Source organism: Asterias amurensis, chromosome 17 (genome assembly GCF_032118995.1).
Source record: "Asterias amurensis chromosome 17, ASM3211899v1".
Classification (NCBI taxonomy): Eukaryota; Metazoa; Echinodermata; class Asteroidea; order Forcipulatida; family Asteriidae; genus Asterias; species Asterias amurensis.
In genome coordinates, this window is record NC_092664.1 from 1,714,718 (window position 1) to 1,732,745 (window position 18,028).

The 18,028-nt window shown below is 38.0% G+C and overlaps 1 protein-coding gene across 1 annotated transcript in view; it reads left to right on the forward strand.

Moving 5' to 3' along the window:
• Positions 1-18,028, forward strand: part of LOC139949624 (uncharacterized) — a 47,584-nt gene that overhangs the window by 16,363 nt on the left and 13,193 nt on the right. Inside the window, exon 2 of the mRNA XM_071948063.1 lies at positions 12,674-12,815. Within this exon, the coding sequence (XP_071804164.1) occupies positions 12,674-12,815 (142 nt within the window). The remainder of the gene's footprint in view (positions 1-12,673; positions 12,816-18,028) is intronic.

Below are 18,028 nucleotides of genomic sequence, written 5' to 3' on the forward strand. Positions count from 1 at the left end.
TGCAGTGTTGTGATGATTATTATCAGAAAATAAAATCATGCTTTTTTAGGTGTAACTCGATGATTTTTATAAAGTCTGCACTAGTACTTGTGTATGTTAAATTTTCAACATTCTAAATGTCTAGAGAATTGCGTTGGATTCTGATTGCCTTGTCAGACAATAAGTATGATATTAAAACAGCTAAGCATCCAAAATAAGAACACATGTGCCGTCTGCATGTTTGAAGATAAAAAATAAGAATACCACAATGCTTTAAAGTGTTTAATTAAATTTTCACGTACATGTAGTTTTGTATTTTCCCTGATCACGTAAGAGATGCAATGCAACATGGGTACTGTCGGACTGTACGTGTCAAGTAAACTATTTTACTTTGACAGAGCTGGTGATTCAGCAACTCAGAGCCACCAGCTGCAAACCTAATGTGCAAACCAACCACAAAATAATGCTTTACTATTAAACATGCATCTAAAGATAGACTTGTAGACAAGTCGTTATATGTCTGTCGCGGTGATAGCGTTCCGACTCTCCTGTGACACTGGCAATACTCTTGTGAGACTGCTGGCCCCCGCGAGACTACTGCTCTTGCGCTGTGCAGTCTCATTTAAATAGTAGTCGGCAGCCAGCAGCTTCGCGCAAGTGCAGTGATCTCCGAAGAGCAGTATTCGATCGTGGAGACCTGTACCATTACGCCTCCACGCTGACTCGACTATCAGCGCAACAGACCATTAAGGACTTGTCCACAAGTCTAGCATAAAGATGGAGATGTGTGTTGGTTGTCTCAGATGTGTACTGTTGATGGCAACTTGCACACAAGTTGAAGGTTAACAGCTGTGGTTACTTTTTAGTCAGTTGCTTCCGGACTCTCTTTGTAGATGAAGAACGCTCTGCTTATTATGGCCAACATTTTGTTCATGGGTTGTTTGATGCATGTGTGCTTTCCATTTGGAGTGTCTTGTATCACAAAGCAGACTCATGCAAAAGTCAGGTTGTAATAAGTTATGTAGGCCTACCATGTACACTAGCCCTTTTCACACGACAGCAAATTAGCAGGGTTCCCTTGCTCATGATCAGAATTTTGCCTGTTTGTATTGGGGGTTTTTAGGTTTTCTTTTAAAAACTTTGTACTCAATCACCAATTTGGCATTTGAATGCATATGAACATGTAGCCTATTTTGTTTAGTTTGTGAGTTTAAGGGGGGAACATTGACCAGTGCACATGTACCTGTCATGAGCTGAATGCACTAGTGCCTACAGTGTACTCTAACCGTTCCATTGCACTTTATACAGTACACAGTTCATGGATGTCAGTGTGTTTTTAACATGAAAATGAGCAAACCGGACGTGAATTATTTTCTTAAAGTTAATGCAGCTCGAATTCCAACCCAACTAACAGTCCTATTTGTAATCAAGCATTCAAGAGCCAGGTCTCTTACAATGGATTAAACCAAAAGCATTGATGTTTTCCATTGATATGAATTTTATGGAATATTTTAAAAGGTAAAAATAGGTTGTATTAGGGCAAACAAGGACTTTAAATGCAAAGTTTATGCAATAATTGATTACCTATAAAATGGGCTGCATTGAAATTGCGTACGTCCAGCAATGTATATGGACAATAAAACAGTGATCCATGTAGGATTGAGGTTAAAATGTTATTATTCAGGAGTAGTCCATGGAAAACCTTTTCGTAACTTGAGGGCGCAATCGCAGTGTTAGCAAAATGGAAGTTAACAATCCTTCCAGCAAATTGCACACAACACAAGTACTGCTGCAATAAAATATGGCGCTATTGCATGATACATACAGTAGATGTAAGTGCATGAATTTTCTGGCATCAGGAATTTCTAATACTAAGGTTGTTTTTCTTTGGTTTTTACCCAGGAAGAAGTGGCCTTGCCCCTTGAGACATGACTGGCCCGGTGTATTGTTGATATGCTAATGTATAGAGTTCATTGTCAGTAGTAATTGCTAATGGTGAACACATCCTTTCTGTCCCTTTGGTCTCCTTATCTCCTACCTTAGGGTTGTTTTCAATATCAGTTACTGGATGTCTGACATCTAACTCTCTTTGTTACCATACACTGTGCATGGTAGACACTAAAACCCATCAGCAAAGTGTACTCCATTGACATGGAAATACCAATTTCATGAATCATAGACCATCAATCTGGGTTTAATGTCAACAACAGATAGCTCTTGACCTGCGCCATGATGTCATGGCCAGAGCTGATGATGAAATTGGTCTGGTGTCCAGACTAATTAGATTGGGTATCAATCTGATCTGGGTTGGTTGACAGACCTTGGAATACAATCTTGCTTTTGTTGTACTGTGTTGTTGAATAGGCCTGGGCGAATAATTCGAATATCCGGTTAATGGCGAATAGGTTTTCCTATCCGTAACCGCGAATGCCTTTTTTTTCTTAACCGGATATCCGCAAAGGGCGCGAATAGCTATTTATAAACCGGATAGTTCTGTAATTACAACCAAGTAACCGGATATTCTTTAATATCCGAATATCCGCGGACGTCGGGCGACAACTGACATGAATGTTTTGTCTGAATCCTAATGAAACTTCTATTAAGACAGCATAAAACAGCATAAATTAAGTATTTAACTATGCTCACCTCCGTGAAGAGTCAAAACAATGACATTTCTGACGTAATTTGTTCAAAGATTACAAAAGTTTTCCTTCACGTAGAGTCATCCACGATCAAAAGAAAAAGCAAATCGCCATCTTTAAATTAGATCCGGTCATTTTTATGAATGAACCGAGTGACACTGTCTAAAACTAATATCAATCCGCCCAGAAGATCTCATTCACGAACGAACAGCGCCCTCTAGCGACAAAAAAAAATATTTTTCTAAATATTTTTTTATTTTTATTTTTTTCATAGCGCCCTCTAGCGGCGAAAAAAACTATTCGAATATCCGGTTAATTTCGGATAGTTGGCCAGCGGTATCCGAATAACAAAATTTCACTATTCGCCCAGCACTATTGTTGAAGAGGTTGGTTTGAACAATCAAGTTTGCTTTTGTTTTTCATTTCCGTGGCCCTACATGTATGTAGGCGATTGTACCCTAACAATACCTCTATTGTTGAGGCAATCACAATTCGTTCCATTTATCCTTCCCTGTATTTCAGATCAATTTTTTGGGTCATAATTTTGCTGATTAATAACACAGTAGGAAGAAACTATAGGCCTAGATAAAAAAAAAACTTGTGTGGAGACCACATCGGCTATTTTCAGAGCCAACGCTCCCACTTCAAAGATTTACACATGGTTGTACCCACAAGTTTGCTATTTATTTATAGTTTCTTCAAATTTATCCACACCATGCAAAGATTTAAACAATACTCTTAAACACAGTGTTTACAAAAAAAATTGATTGAAAAACATTCACATTGACCTGCTGCCAAGCTCTCTTTGAATCAGCAATAGCAGCCCTGGATGTTGAATCCATTTGATAAAGTGTCATCTTTTTGTACCTATAAACAAAGGAAATACATTGAAGCCATAGTACACTGAACATCAACAGCTCAGGTCAAATTTCACTAATAATAGAAATATTATTAGTGAACAGGTTTCAGCCAAAGGAATGTGAGAAAGATGTAGTGAAGTCGAGGTGTTATTGTCTGTCAGAGTGACTTATGGGCTGATCTCAAGTTGGGTGTCTTGAACTTTTGACAAGGTCATTATTCCTTGGGTGCTGTTTTGTTTATGTGACATGCCAGTGTACTTGTACTTGTACATGATGGACAGTGTAATACTCATTGAGATTAACTGAGCGCATTTAGGAAGACAAAATACAATCTTACAAAGCTGTTAGAGTCAGCTGAGACTTCACTTTCTGATTAAACTTACTGAAGTCTTGATGTAGTTAAAAGGTTGTACATACTGTACATGGTTTCTTCTACATTTAAATAGGGCTATGTTAGGATCATTGGCCTTCCGTATCATCATGTAGACCAACTTTGGGATGAAGGGCCAAATAACTCACTGGCTTTGTTTGCTCTTTCTTCAAATTGTTCTTGGCAAATGTCATAGTGATAGACTTTTAGAAGCAGGCAAATTTTCTAAGCACAGGAAATCTTGCTTAGCTGAAGGGGCTTATTAGCCCAAGTACAAAGTATCATGCCATGTTCAGTGCATGTAAATTTCATGTGACTGCTAGTGCTCTGGTTCCTGCTCTTCGGTTGTTTTTTTGCCAAGATTTTCCATGGACAGAGTCAGTTGATACAGTGCATCATATAGGCCTACATGTCATGCACAATACATTTTTTGTATACGCTTTTTTCCTAACCTTTACGTCTGTCAGAACATTGGTGATTGACAGGCTGCTTGTACAGTACAGTGTAGCTGTTTGCTGGCAGAGCACCCATATTAAAATTGATTTCAGTTTTCAAACAGGAAGTGCACTGAGGTTATACTTGAAGATGATTCTAATATGATCGATCAAGTCCAGAGAGAATTGGGCCAAGAAAAATATACCTTTTGAATTGTAAATACAGTACCACGCAACTCAAACAAAATGTAGACAGTGGACATGAGATCTGGGTCTTTGAAGTGTGTGTTTATATCTGTGGACTGAGTCTTGTGTTACAATGTTTATGCTATGCCTCATCAATTCACAGCTGTCGCCATAAATACTTGCCAAAGGTTGGCGGTGGCCCATTTTTGTTCTAAGCTGCGTGGGTTAATTTGTGCGCATTACTAAATTAAACATAACCTTGAGGGATACATGCTTGACGCCCTGTGATCTTGAAGTACATGTAGCGTAGGATTGCAAAACTGTGGTTTATAGAGTATAGAAACCAAACCGTGAGGTTTTCTCAGTCTTAAACAAGCCAGTTGGAACCAAAATGAGGAGAAACATATTTATACTCAAAGTTACTGTCAAAATGTAGTTAACAAAGTTAAAACTTCAGTTTTGTGAAATTGTTATAGAGCAGCACATGCTCTTATTGACTTTGTGTAATGAACATGTAGTTGCCAAGTTTGACCAAACACAAGTTAAACAAGTCAATGTAAGACCAGAAATCAGGATTATCAATGTCCTTGAAGTTTGATTAAACAATTAATTTATACAAAATAAAATGACATTGAAAAACTTTCAGTGTCTTGTGCCAGTTTAACAGTTACACTACACAGGCTGATTGTTCATCCAAAACTTCACAATAACTTTAGACTGCTTGAGACTTTCTTTTTATTGCACATGTACTCATATTTTTCTAGGAGACATATTTTAAGGGTGATTGGCATTGAAGGGATGGCATTAAGGAAATGACCTCAAAGGTCGGATGGTCCACTGTGACGTCATATCCAGGATTTCCGATTGGTCGAGAATTAAAGTCTTCTAAATGCGTAGCAACTTAACAAACAAAACAACTGTTGTATAAGAACTAATGGGTGTGTCTGTAGAAAAACGGTACAGTGCTAGGGTAGCCTTGTTTCGGTTTCTGTCAAATGCAGGCCTTGAATTGTTACTCTACTTTTGGCCCTCTCGAAACTCTCCCATAGACTTCAGGATTTACCAATGGAAGTGCCCTTTGCAATGGCCTTGCCCTCTCAACAAAGTTCGAGGCCTGCATATGAACTCCAAAACTCTGAGGGTGTTCAATTGATTTAAGGCAGAGTTGTGCTTATTAGATCGACAGATGGTTAACATGAACCTAGCCCTGGCGGCCTTACACTTTCGTATACTACAGTGACGTCCTGGATATCAGGGTCCATTTCTGGGGCGGAAAATTTTCAAAGCTTCATAACTCAAATCTTACCTGCAAAAAAACACTAATTTCAACAGAGTCACATTCCATGGCAGCATATATTTTTCTGCGGTTGGTTTTGATCGACATATATTATTCACAAATCCGTCATTTTCATGAAATAATGCAGCTCCCAACGTTAAGAAATTCCCATTTTTGTTCGTACTATCACAGTCTGCCGTGTGTAACAAGACGCGCGACGCGCAAATCTTGCGTTTGCTTGCACGCAAATGTATACGCGTACGCACGGCAGCAGACAACACTGTGAGAAAATGATCAAAACATGAATTAAAGCTGTGCAGTCAAGATACGGCATAGAGATACGGTGACCAAGAATTCATGCGTCTTGCATCTTGCGCGCAAATGTATACGCGTACGCACAGCAGCAGACAACACTGTGAGAAAACGATCAAAACGGGAATATTTTAATGTCGGGAGCTGCATTACTTCACGAAAATTATGGATTTTTAAAGAATATATGACAACCAAAACCCACCGCAGAAAAATGTATGCCGTCATAGAATGTGAATCTGTTGAAATTAGTGGCTTGTTGCAGGTAAGATTTGAGTTATGAACCTTTGAAAATTTTTGCCCCAGAAACGGGCCTTAATAGTTAGGACTTTGTATCTGTGTACAGAGAAAGAGTCCTATATAGGGCTAACATGAACCCTGCACTCTCCACCAAAACTCAGCTATGTAAAAGGGTCAACCCTTTTAAACCATTATTTCTTGGAAGTAGGGGAGGGACTCCAAGAGGAATGTACATTATTTTTCAGCTATTATCTTTTTTTTTTAACTAATAAGTCTCATGCTACTGGTACTCAAATTGTTCAAGTACATGTAGGTCTACATCATTTCATCTTTTATAGTTTATAATATAAATTCTAGCCAGATGGTTTTTTGTAATGTTTTGGGTAAATTTATTACAAATTTATGAAAAAAATCCAGTACAAATTTTCTCCTTCCAATATGTACTGGATAGCGTTTCAAGCAGAAACAATGATGATGAGTCACAGTGGTGACTGTCGGTACTTGTTTAATCTCAGCATGTTCATTGTTAATAAGATTACAGAGGTTTTTAATCATTCAAGCAACTGAATGAAATATATATGCATCCAACCTTCCAACCTCATCTAAGACTAAAAGTAAGAGAGCCTGTGTTATTGGTGATGTAGCAAACGATGAGAGTCTTTATAGTGTTGCTGTTGAGCTTGGGGAGTCTTGAGCACTAATTCTAGCGCCTTGAGCACTCGACCATTATTGTAAAGTGGTAAGAATCCAATTGGCAGACTAAGACTCTGTAATCCTTCAGGGATTAACCATTAACATAAGTGGCTGTCTGTCAACTTGTTTTTATTCCAGGCTGATCTAGATTGCATTCTCAACATCTCATTGGAATAATTAATTTGCGGAATGGCAAAATGGATTTGATTAGTTCTGTTGGGCCAGGAAAGTCCCAGGCTGCATTGGTGTACAATGTATAAAAAGAGATTTTAAACATAAACATTTTTCTAAATGATTAATTTGATTTTCAGATCTCATGATGATTGATTATTGAGATTGGTGAGGGTCATGTTAGGAAGACATCTGGGCCCAATGTCATTAAAATTCTGCGCTTATGGCCCGTAGTATCATCTATGGCTTTATGTAAGACGTTAGGCCAATAATTCTGAGGTGTGCTGTGCTATAAAGTGAGCTCTGGTGAATGACACTGCAGGTGTATGTATGTACAAAAACTTGATGTGAATTGTGCATTACATGCTGGGTTTTCCCCCATGCACAAGCTAGTGTATCAAGCCAATGCGCACAACTTGCGTGCCGATATGCATAATTTTAGCTGATAAATGCAAAAAACTAATAATATTAAACAACAAAATTAAGAGAAAACATAGAATGTTCCAGATGGCAGAGTAGGGTTGTTGAACCAGATAAACACTAGGCTAAACAAACCATAGATAGAAAACATTTTGAAGACCTTTAATTCAGCGTGACTCGGCAAAACATTAAATAAATTAGGTCCTGAATGACCCACAGTATGGAAAAACCTGCGGAGAACCCTGCTTGTCTGTGCAGCAATATGTAGTTCACATCACTGAATACATGTGTTTTACAGTGAAACATTTGTTGTAATAGGTTCATCATTGAATGTGTTACAGATTTATCAGCAAAACACTTAAATGTTCAGTATTTAATTGATTCATAGGCCTACATCACCCCTAACCATTCAAACTTAGCCACATGACAACACATGCACATTTTAAAAGTACCTCCATTATATTACACTCTGGCAAAGCAAGCAAATGTTGCCACAAGCTTAAACGTGTTGATGATAATGAATAAACCATAACCTAGAGGACTGTATATTGCTTAGGTATGAAATCTTGTTGATTGATGGCAATAAAGGAGCTCACTTATCAGGTCTTGCTTCTAGGCTTCAGTACAAACTTGAATGTCAAGAGGTCACTGTCCAGACTAAAGGAACCTTTCAAGCACTTTGGAATTCTATCACCACACAAAATGCAAGTACAGTACATCATGGTCTGCTTGTTCAAATGTTTTCTTATGTGTATATTTAGCAATATACAAATCAATAAGAAAAATATAATTGAAGAATTATTGTAATGGGAAAATTTTATTTGGATCTTTTTCAAGCAAACGAACTTGCGGTCAATTTTATATTACCTTTATGTAAGAATCATGCTTTCACTCTTCTATTTTGAGTGGTGTTCTCGCTCGGTCAATGATGTTCCAATATCTCCCTGTCCCTAACTTACCTGTCCCTCATGCATGTAGATATTTATATCTTGCTAAATAGAACAAAAGAAAAGAATCAAAACAACAAAGAAGATTCATTGAAGTAGTTACTTGAATACGGATGGATGGAAGAGTACATGGAGCCGGTAGACATGCATGTTGAACATTACTGACTCCCTTGCAGAGTCTGTAAAAGGTGCGTCTATCGTTCCACCATTTTGGTCTCAATTCCTTTGTGTATATTGACTACCAAACAGGCAGACATGATAGGCGCATGTACACAATGTAAGCGTGCTGGTCATTGTGCAAGGGGTCAATGAAGACTGATGGATCTTGCAAGACATTATTGTTTGAAAAAAGAGCTGGACCGTCTTTAAAAAATTGTAATAATGGGGCACTAAGGTATATAGCCACAAAAATTAAAAGTATGATTAGTTTATGTTCAATTTATGTGTCTTACCTGTATCATACGAACATGTAAGACATGGTATGTACATTCATATACATAGGCTCCAAATATGTGTGTCCCGTCCCCCCCCCCCCATAGAGTTATATATAAGAACTAGAGGGCGCACTGGTGATGCTGCTTGCGCAAACGCAACAGGACCGCAAGATGACAAGCGCGCCATTCTGTACGGGCGTTGAATATGAAATACACGTTTTTTTAATTAAACGCTCACGCGATGCTGTTTGTTCAACTTACAAAATGGCCGCACAAACACATGCTGTGAGATGGCTGTTTTGTCAATTTAGAAAATGGCCGCCTGGGCGCATGCCGGGGTGCGTATATAGGCCAGTGCGCCCTCTAGTTCTTATATATAACTCTTTGGTTACCCCCCCCCCCTCCCTGAACTCCCCCTGCGTCTCTTGCATTGCTACAAATGCTGGTAAGTGGTCAGGTATTAATTCCAACCTCTGCACGTTCCTGAGAAAGAAATTTGTCTGAAACCTGAAACCATCAGGAAAACATCTGAAATACTGCCTTAGAAAATGTTCATTATTTGGGGGCCCTTTTCCAGGTGCGCTGAAAAATCTGCTGGCGGTCTGGTTGGATGGCTGGGGCAGGCAGTCCGGCGTATGTTATAATCTGATACCCCTACAGGCGAGAAGGCTTATTGAGCGCTCCAATCCTGCATGACATAAAGAGAATGGATGTCACGAAGGGTCGTGAATTCAGAGTCTGAAGGAAAAAAGGAGAAAAGAACAAGGGGGGGGGGGAGAGAGAGTACAGTAGAGTGGACTATAAAGGACTTTCTGAATGCCAAGGGTTTTGGTGCTGTTGTAGGCACTTGGGAATTCGTGATTATGTGAAAGGGTGGGAATAAGGGCATGGGAGAGAATTTATGTCGAACTGCAGGCGTTCGTTTCCATGTGCTTAATATCTATGTGGTGCTGCGTGGTTTATTTATACAGCAGTTCTGTGTAAGCTGGGGACAATACATTGGGGACCCCATCCACTGGGTACTAGGGTTTAAACAAATTTAAAACATTGTTTTGAGAACTGCCAAGGACAATTTTAGAATATTTTTTTTTTCAGTGTATCAAAAACTGACAAGTGTATTTCATCAAAAGAAAAAGTCACAAATCCACAGGGAAATCTGAAATGGTGTTCTTCAAGAAGCGCTTTGCATGGATTGCTTAAAACACATTTGTCTCATAGTCTATGATATTCTCAAATGTACTTTTGTTACGTATGTAGGTTTATATTTGTGTTTGTACTCAATATTGGTTAGTTGCAGTTGTGCAGCTTCTGATTCTTCTTCTTCTTTTTTTTTACATCACTCTGGAGCAATTTTCGTCAAAAATAAATATAATTCCCTACAACACAAACCAACCATAATATTAGTATTTTTTCTAGAAAATGAATGAAAAATTAATCTCATGAAAATTGTAAAGGGATTTGAGGTCTACCAGATGACAATGAATAATTTAGAATAAAATATGTATAGTGTGCATACAGCGACAGTAATATTACAAGTTCAATGCGTTGCATATTTTAGATGGTTTGTCAATAAGTCGTGATTCCACTTTGTATGTTTAACTCTAAGGAGAATCCAATATATATTCACCAATGCATACATATTCCCTTCACTTTGATTGATGAGATGCATGCCTGCAATTACGTGAGGTTAATAAATATTGCATGTGTTAATGTCATTACAGAAAGACGTAAAACCAAGACTCTTTGTAAAGGCACTGAACACGTTTGGTAAAATTGGCAAAAACCAGTATGTTCACTTAGTGTATCCCAACATATGCATAAAATAACAAACCTGTGAAAGATTGGGCTCAATTGGTCATTGAATTTGCCAGAGAATAATGAATGAAAAAACACCCTTGTTGCATTTCTTTGTGAGCTTTTATATGCATAATAAATGCTTCAGCTGAAGTATTTTGCTATTTGAGTGAGAAATTATCTCTTTCTAAAAAACTTCTTACAATGTACAGTTATCCATAGCTCGTACTAAGTAAGTTTTTATGCTAACAATTATTTTGAGTAATTTTCAATAGTGTCCATGCCTTTAACTGTTGCGTGATGTCTGCACGCAATCAATGTTCTTAACGTTGTGTACAGAGCACTTAATGTGCGACTGTGAACTTAACATTCCAAATGAGCACTGGAACTACTTATTAATGTGAACACAACTCTCAGTGTAGCATAATGCATGTTTGTGATGTTGGAATCATTAATGTGTATTGACGTGTTTGAAGAGCCGTGCTGAGCTAACTTCAGTCTCACTTAAACGAAAGGCCTTGTTCAAAGAGCTGTCAATTGCTAGTTTCGATTGGCGATACCACAAATCAACCGTGTTGTTAAGTAGTACTACATTTGTTTTATGTTCGACTTAGTCTCGCAACAACAAAAAACAGAGAAAGTGAAAAGTTGGCAATTCATACACATTTTCTTGAAATCTTTTGTACATTTTGTAATACATGGTTATTTATTTAGTTTATTTATACTTTATATCTACTTGGGAAATTCAGCTGAATATGAAAGATGTTTTCCACTGATGGTCAGTCCATCCGCAAAAAAAAGGAACAATACGACAAAAAAACACTTAAAACGCAAAACAATCACAACCAAGACAATACAGTACAATAGAACAAACAGAGAACTGATTACCTACAAGCAAATACAAGTTTACAGGAGGAAACTTAAACAAATGTTCAAGGCATTGAATTGTTTTCTAGTTTAAGAGTCTGACTGAATAAATAAATGAATGTTTGTCAATATATAATATCTCAATGTTCTGCTGACGTTTTGTAGATACCATGAAATAGGCCTATTTGGATAAACTTGAAATATTTACTTAATGAAACCACCAAAGCTGTGTGAATTTGTATTTTTTGTTTGGTTTATATTGGACAAACTTGAAATATTTATGAAATGAAACTACCCAAGTTTTGTGGATTTGTATTGTTGGTTTTATATTTAATCAGGGGTGGAAACCTCCTCTCCCTTTTGATTGATAAATTACACGTAGCCTGATGTCCAATCCATATTGCTTGCAGCATTAGCCATCTTGATGTAAAACTCTTGGCAACGTGTATGCATTTTTGAGATTGAACTTGTTTGTTGTTCTTAGAGTAGACTAACTGCATGTTTTGCCTTGGGATGTCTGTTCACCACAGTCTAAATCAATACCACACATACATAGAAATAAATATTACACTACAGTTCCCTGTACACCGCGTTGGTTTTTGGCGTCTACTCGAAATCCTTCTCCAGCCAGGACGGATCAGGAACAGGAAAGAGGCCAACACAATATTTGTTAGCTCAGAGTGAAGGGGCTAATCAGAAATATATTCCAATACAATTTTAAGCTTTGTTTTATGAATAACAGATTTTTTGTTTTTGAAGGTCTGATTCTTCACGTAGGCAACAAAGGCAATTGCCTGTATGCCCTGGTCATTGCCTTGGTGCCCTTTAAAGGCTCCAGTAGAAATTTACAATTTCCTCATAGGGTGACTTTTACCAAGGAGAAAATACCTTGGTGCCCTTGCCCTTTATAAAACGAAGTATACAGGCCTAAATTTATAGCTGCATAGTTTGATGAAATTGTCAAAGGTTGTTTATTTTGTTAAATTTCCTAAACCAAAGATGTACATACTAGCCTTTAACATAATTGTTGCTTTTGTTTTGCTTTTTGCAGGCACAAGGAGACCCCGATCTGGTGTTTGCTGAGGGTAGTGGGGATATAGATGATGAGGATTATGTTACAGATGCACCAGGAGAGCTGGGAGAGCAAGGGTCTGGTGCCACAGAAGGGACGCCAGTACATATACGCACTTCAGGTACAGTAAAAAAAGCCTTCTAATATTTAACCACTTCTTTGATTAATATAAGTGCAGAATATGAGCTTTGATAGACCTTTATCATGTTGCCTCCATATTGGTCATGTTTCTTGTATCGAATAACAATAATGCAAGCTAATAGTCATCTTGCAATTAGGAACCAGACTAGTTTGTTCTTCCAGCCTCGGTTTGGTAACATTGATATCACTATGGAGAAATTCAAGATGGCTGCACCATGATAAAGGTACATACATGATAAACTGCATACCAGTGGATTCGGCTCCCAGACTTCTTCCTCTTTGCTGATTTTCTGTTTTCCTTAAAGAAGAAGAATAATAATAGTGGCTTCTTATAAAGCGAGCGTATCCGTTCGCCCAGTGACGCTCAAGATGCTTTTTAAACATACAGTATTTCCTGGAAGGTATGTGGGACTACGTTTGAATTATTATTAGACCTACTCCTTTTACATATTGCTGTGTTGCAATATGCTGCCAATCACACCGGGGCAAACCCCTTCTGTTTTCGATAAGTGCACTGGGATCTTTTGCGTGAGTTACACAGCAAACGTGACTAATGGCTTTACGTCCCATCCAAAGGACAAAAAGAAGTGAAGTAGCCACTTAAAGGAATGTATTTTGTAAATGATAGTTCTACAACTGTTCAATTAAGATGTTAAGTTTGTAATTCCTCTGAAACTATAACAGCTATTCGTAGGAGACATCTTGGCTCTTAATGTGTGCTACTGTGATATATCAGAGAGATTAAACCTGAAGTTTGGAAGTGGAAGTCGGTCCAATCCTCTCTTCTAACATTTCAACTGGAAGTAATGACGTCTGAAAGTGAGCGATTATCTGAGGAAACAGTTGTCTATGAGTTACATTACGGCAGAAACTGTACCTACACTGTCCCTTTAAAGTTGCCATAAGATTAAAGCAATGTACGTCATTTAAATTGAAAAGGGTTGACACATTTTGGGAACGTTTCCTCAGAAATATGAATGTGGAGATTACGTTGCCCTCAAGCCCAGACAAACATGCTATAAATTCACAGAGTACGTAAGTAAATTACATTGCTGTGACTCAATTTAGAGATCCTTAACGTAATTAGAGGGGAAATATTTGGCCTCTAAATTGCCAGTCAGTCTCTCTGCCAAGGGCAGAGCACTGTGGAGGGGTGCTGCAGTTGAGTTGAGAATGCTGAATCCAGGGTTCTTTCTTTTTTAGACACTTAACTTTTACAAAAGGGCATGCCTCGCTACAGTATCACAAAGCCGGTTTGTGGCACAATGAGAATACTGGTTAGATAACTTAGTTACAGCTGAATAACTCTACTGCAAATCCTGGCTGTCAATCTAATTTCCTTTCATTTTCTACTTGTCTTTTGGATGCGCAACTCATGCAGTAAGAAGAGGGGATATATTCCGCTTGGGATAATAAAGTTTGAGGATAGAATGGATTGTATGAAAGATAGAAAGGAACCAGAGTGTCAGCAGAGATATACTAGGGAGAAAGGAGTTACGGCAGGAAATCAATGCGGTGATTCACTCTGCCCAAAACAGCTACATGACCACAATGATCTTAAGCTCTTTGCATTGGTGCACTGCCACAATCATGGCTACACACTTATTCCGTGTCCATTTTATATGATCAGTTTTGATCGTATGATGATTTATGTATAATTTAGAATTGTTATGCAAAGATGAATAAAAAGCAGCCCAGTATGCTTTGTTTTAGAAAGGGCAAAGGCACCAAGGCATTTTCTCCGTGGTAAAGGGCACCCTGTGAGGAAATTGTAAATTTCAAGGGGAGCCTTCAAGGGCTTGAAGGAATTAAACAGGGGGCATGGAGGCAATCACCTTTGTTGCCTCCGTGAAGTATCAGGCCTGAGAAGTGCTTGAGTTTGTTGAATACAAGATCTGCAAAGAGTTACTCAATATTTATCTGTTCTTCATTTGGTTTCTTTGTAACGAAAAGTGTAACCATGATTGTGGCTGTGCACCTTTATATACACCAAGACTTCTTTTTGTAATAATAATATAATAACGTAAAATTAAACATGGGACAATAGATGAAGAAATAAAGTTAACATTAAAAAGTTTTTTGCTCTTTATAAAATGACATTTTGATGGAAGTCTGGGTTGTGCATATTATATACATCCTTATCAACCTGGTCTGGTTTCATATTGTTTTTCAAAATATGGTTTTGAGTCTCTTATTTCATTGTTTTCAATGGTGGTGCCTTCAAACTAGTTGCAACAGATTTGATTTCCACTTCAACCGGGTCTAGTTACATCCCTGTTGAAAATATAATCTTGGTAATGTTTTTCTTTGGGGGTCCATGGTGGCTTGTTGGGATCTTGTTTCATTGTAAAGTAAGGCGCCACAGGGACGGTAACTTGTGTAGTAATGCAGGTAGCTTCAGAGAGGCAGATAGTATCATAGAGCTAGAGGTAGTATCAATACAGGGGATCTTATTCACAGTTAAATGTTGTCACTATGTAAGGTATAGAAAAACAATTTGCGACTTAAAAATCATTTTAAGTAAGATTCTTACTTTGATTTAAAAGCACTATATATTTACAATTTCCTTTTAGGGTGGGTGCCCTTTACAAAGGAGAAAATGCTTAGGTGATGCCCTTGCTCTTTCAAAAACAAAGCATACAGACGTGTGTTTCTATCTATGTAATGCTGAGAGTGAGAAATAATGGTTGTTTGAAAACAATACCACCCTGTATCAGCAATTTTTGTTTGTTTTCAAAAGTGAGATGAGTTAATGTTTTAGCCAAGGTTAATTACTCCAAAAATTACAGTGGCTGTCATTGAACCCGAACCATTTGTTTATTTCCCTGGGTATTCTACAAATGTAGTACATCATCATGGTGAATTAGTAGAGAGGGACCTTGTACTAGTTACTATTGATAATAGACTAGAACCCCATAGAGTACCCTCGCAGGCCCAACTGCTCATCTAGGGGTGATGGCCTTCCATGGGATTGGTATTGTCAGCTGTCTAATGAGGCCACATAATGTCAGTGGGACCATGGAGGTAGAAACCTGCAAACTCAACTTAACTACTGAGTTACAGTTTCATAATGGTATTACTATACGTGTAGTCTCGCCATCGATACTGCCTGTATCTTTCAAACCAATCAATGTTATACATGTACAAGTCTGTCCTTCTTGATTGTACCTTACTGTTACAGGCAAATTGGTTTTGATAACTGTTCAATTGTTTCAATTCCATATAAATGATACAATAAAACTAACCTGTGAAAATTTCATTTCAAAGGGTGGGAGCTTTTTGAGATATCCCTGAATATCTGGAACGGTTATGTCCATACAGGAAGAATGAAAAGTCTTTGGAGAATCAGTTCATGCAGAATTGTTTCTCAGATTCAAGTGTTTATGAATCTCTTTCTCTAAAACCACATTCCTTATTATTGAAAGAAATTGCTCCTAAAAATGTTATAGATTATCATCAGCTGCAGTGCTACTACCATGGTCTTGTCATTAATAAGGTACATGTAAAGCCTCCCTTTAACCAATCATGATATAATAATTATTAGTGTACCAAGGGCACTTGGAATATAAACAAGATCCAGCTGCTGTGATACATGTACACGTACTTACCAAGTAGGTTTTTTAACCACCTTTTAACCATGCTTCAACCAATCGTGATATAAGGCTTATATTACCAAGGGCACTTGGAATATAAGCTTACCGGTTACAAAGATTGAGTCAACCCACACCTTTCACAATCGAATCCCTACCATTGACCCGCTCAAGGATTCGCAGCTTGGGGTCTTACAGAACCAACTAAATCTTAGAATCACGGTGTGACATTTTTCTTTGTAATGCCTTCCACTTTAACAATGGTTTGGTTGATTCAATACCATCAGCATATGTTTACACACACTGAGTATCTAATTTATTCCACATGAAGGAAATCTCACAGACATTCCCCCAGTCACACATTCAAAACAGAACTCACACACATCCTTAGAAAATGTGTCACCTAATAAATGCTTTGTCATAAAAAGTAGCAGGCATTTTTCACATGTATTTGAGCTTGGCTGAACTCTGGTTGTTGGTAATAATGTGTATTCCCATATTCAGGCCTACAGGGGCCTAGATGCTTCATTTTTGAAAGGACAAGGGCAGTAAGGTATTTACTCGGTACTATTCTTGCGTAGTGTTAGGTACTCAGTGTATTCGGCCCAGTACACCCAAAACACCCAAAACAAGATTCAAGTGTCGAGGTATATGCACAGAGGCCCGCCAAGGCGCCAATCAGTGTCATGGTCGCAAAACTGGGGTCATTGTGTCGCCAAACTTGGGTCAAAGTGTGTTGATACATGACACTTAAAATGTAACATGAAGAGATCTGGAAGTTTTCAGTAAAACATTGGTTCTTTTATTTGTCTTAAAAACAAAACAATTTTGAAGACACTGCTTCATGGCATTTTTGTTGTTACACAATGCTTATACTCAGCTCGCACACACAACCAATCTTAAGGATTTGATTTGTGGGTCTGTTATTCCCCTTTATAAAGAATTCCTCTGTGGGGTCCAAGTTGAACAAAGAAAACCGTTGTGAGGTCCATTATTCCATTGTGTAAAAATACCCCACAATGACCTCTAATGTAAGCCTGCACATGGTTCCCATCATTTCTATTTTGTAGTTTCCTCATTCATTCATAGCTTGCACTAAAAAACTACATAACGTAGTATGTAGACATTATTGAAATTAAGTACATGTAATAACTCGTGTAGAAGTACCCTGGATGAACGAACGGATTATTTGGTTGTTAGATTTCATACAATTGTACAGTGACCATCATTTTAAGGATCTCAAGCGACTTTTTTGCTAACTAACCTGCAGTCAGATAAAAGCAACTTCTTATATTGATGCAGGAAATTACAGTGGTTAAAATTATCCATGCCAGAGCATCATGGCCTTGCGCTATGCAGTCTAGCAGTCGGCCTGGTGCCATGAACCCAACCGGGATGATTATTTTCAGGCTTTATGCTCACACATGCATGATGTACCACATTTTTATACGAATGTCCTTGAATAAAATGTGTCTTAAATTGAATATAACCATCACTATACTGTGGATATAATGAAAATGCTGGTTAGCTTAGACCATGTGTAATGAAGTGTGTTGTACAGCTTATTGTACTCAGCATATTGCTGCATACAGGGCTTAATTTT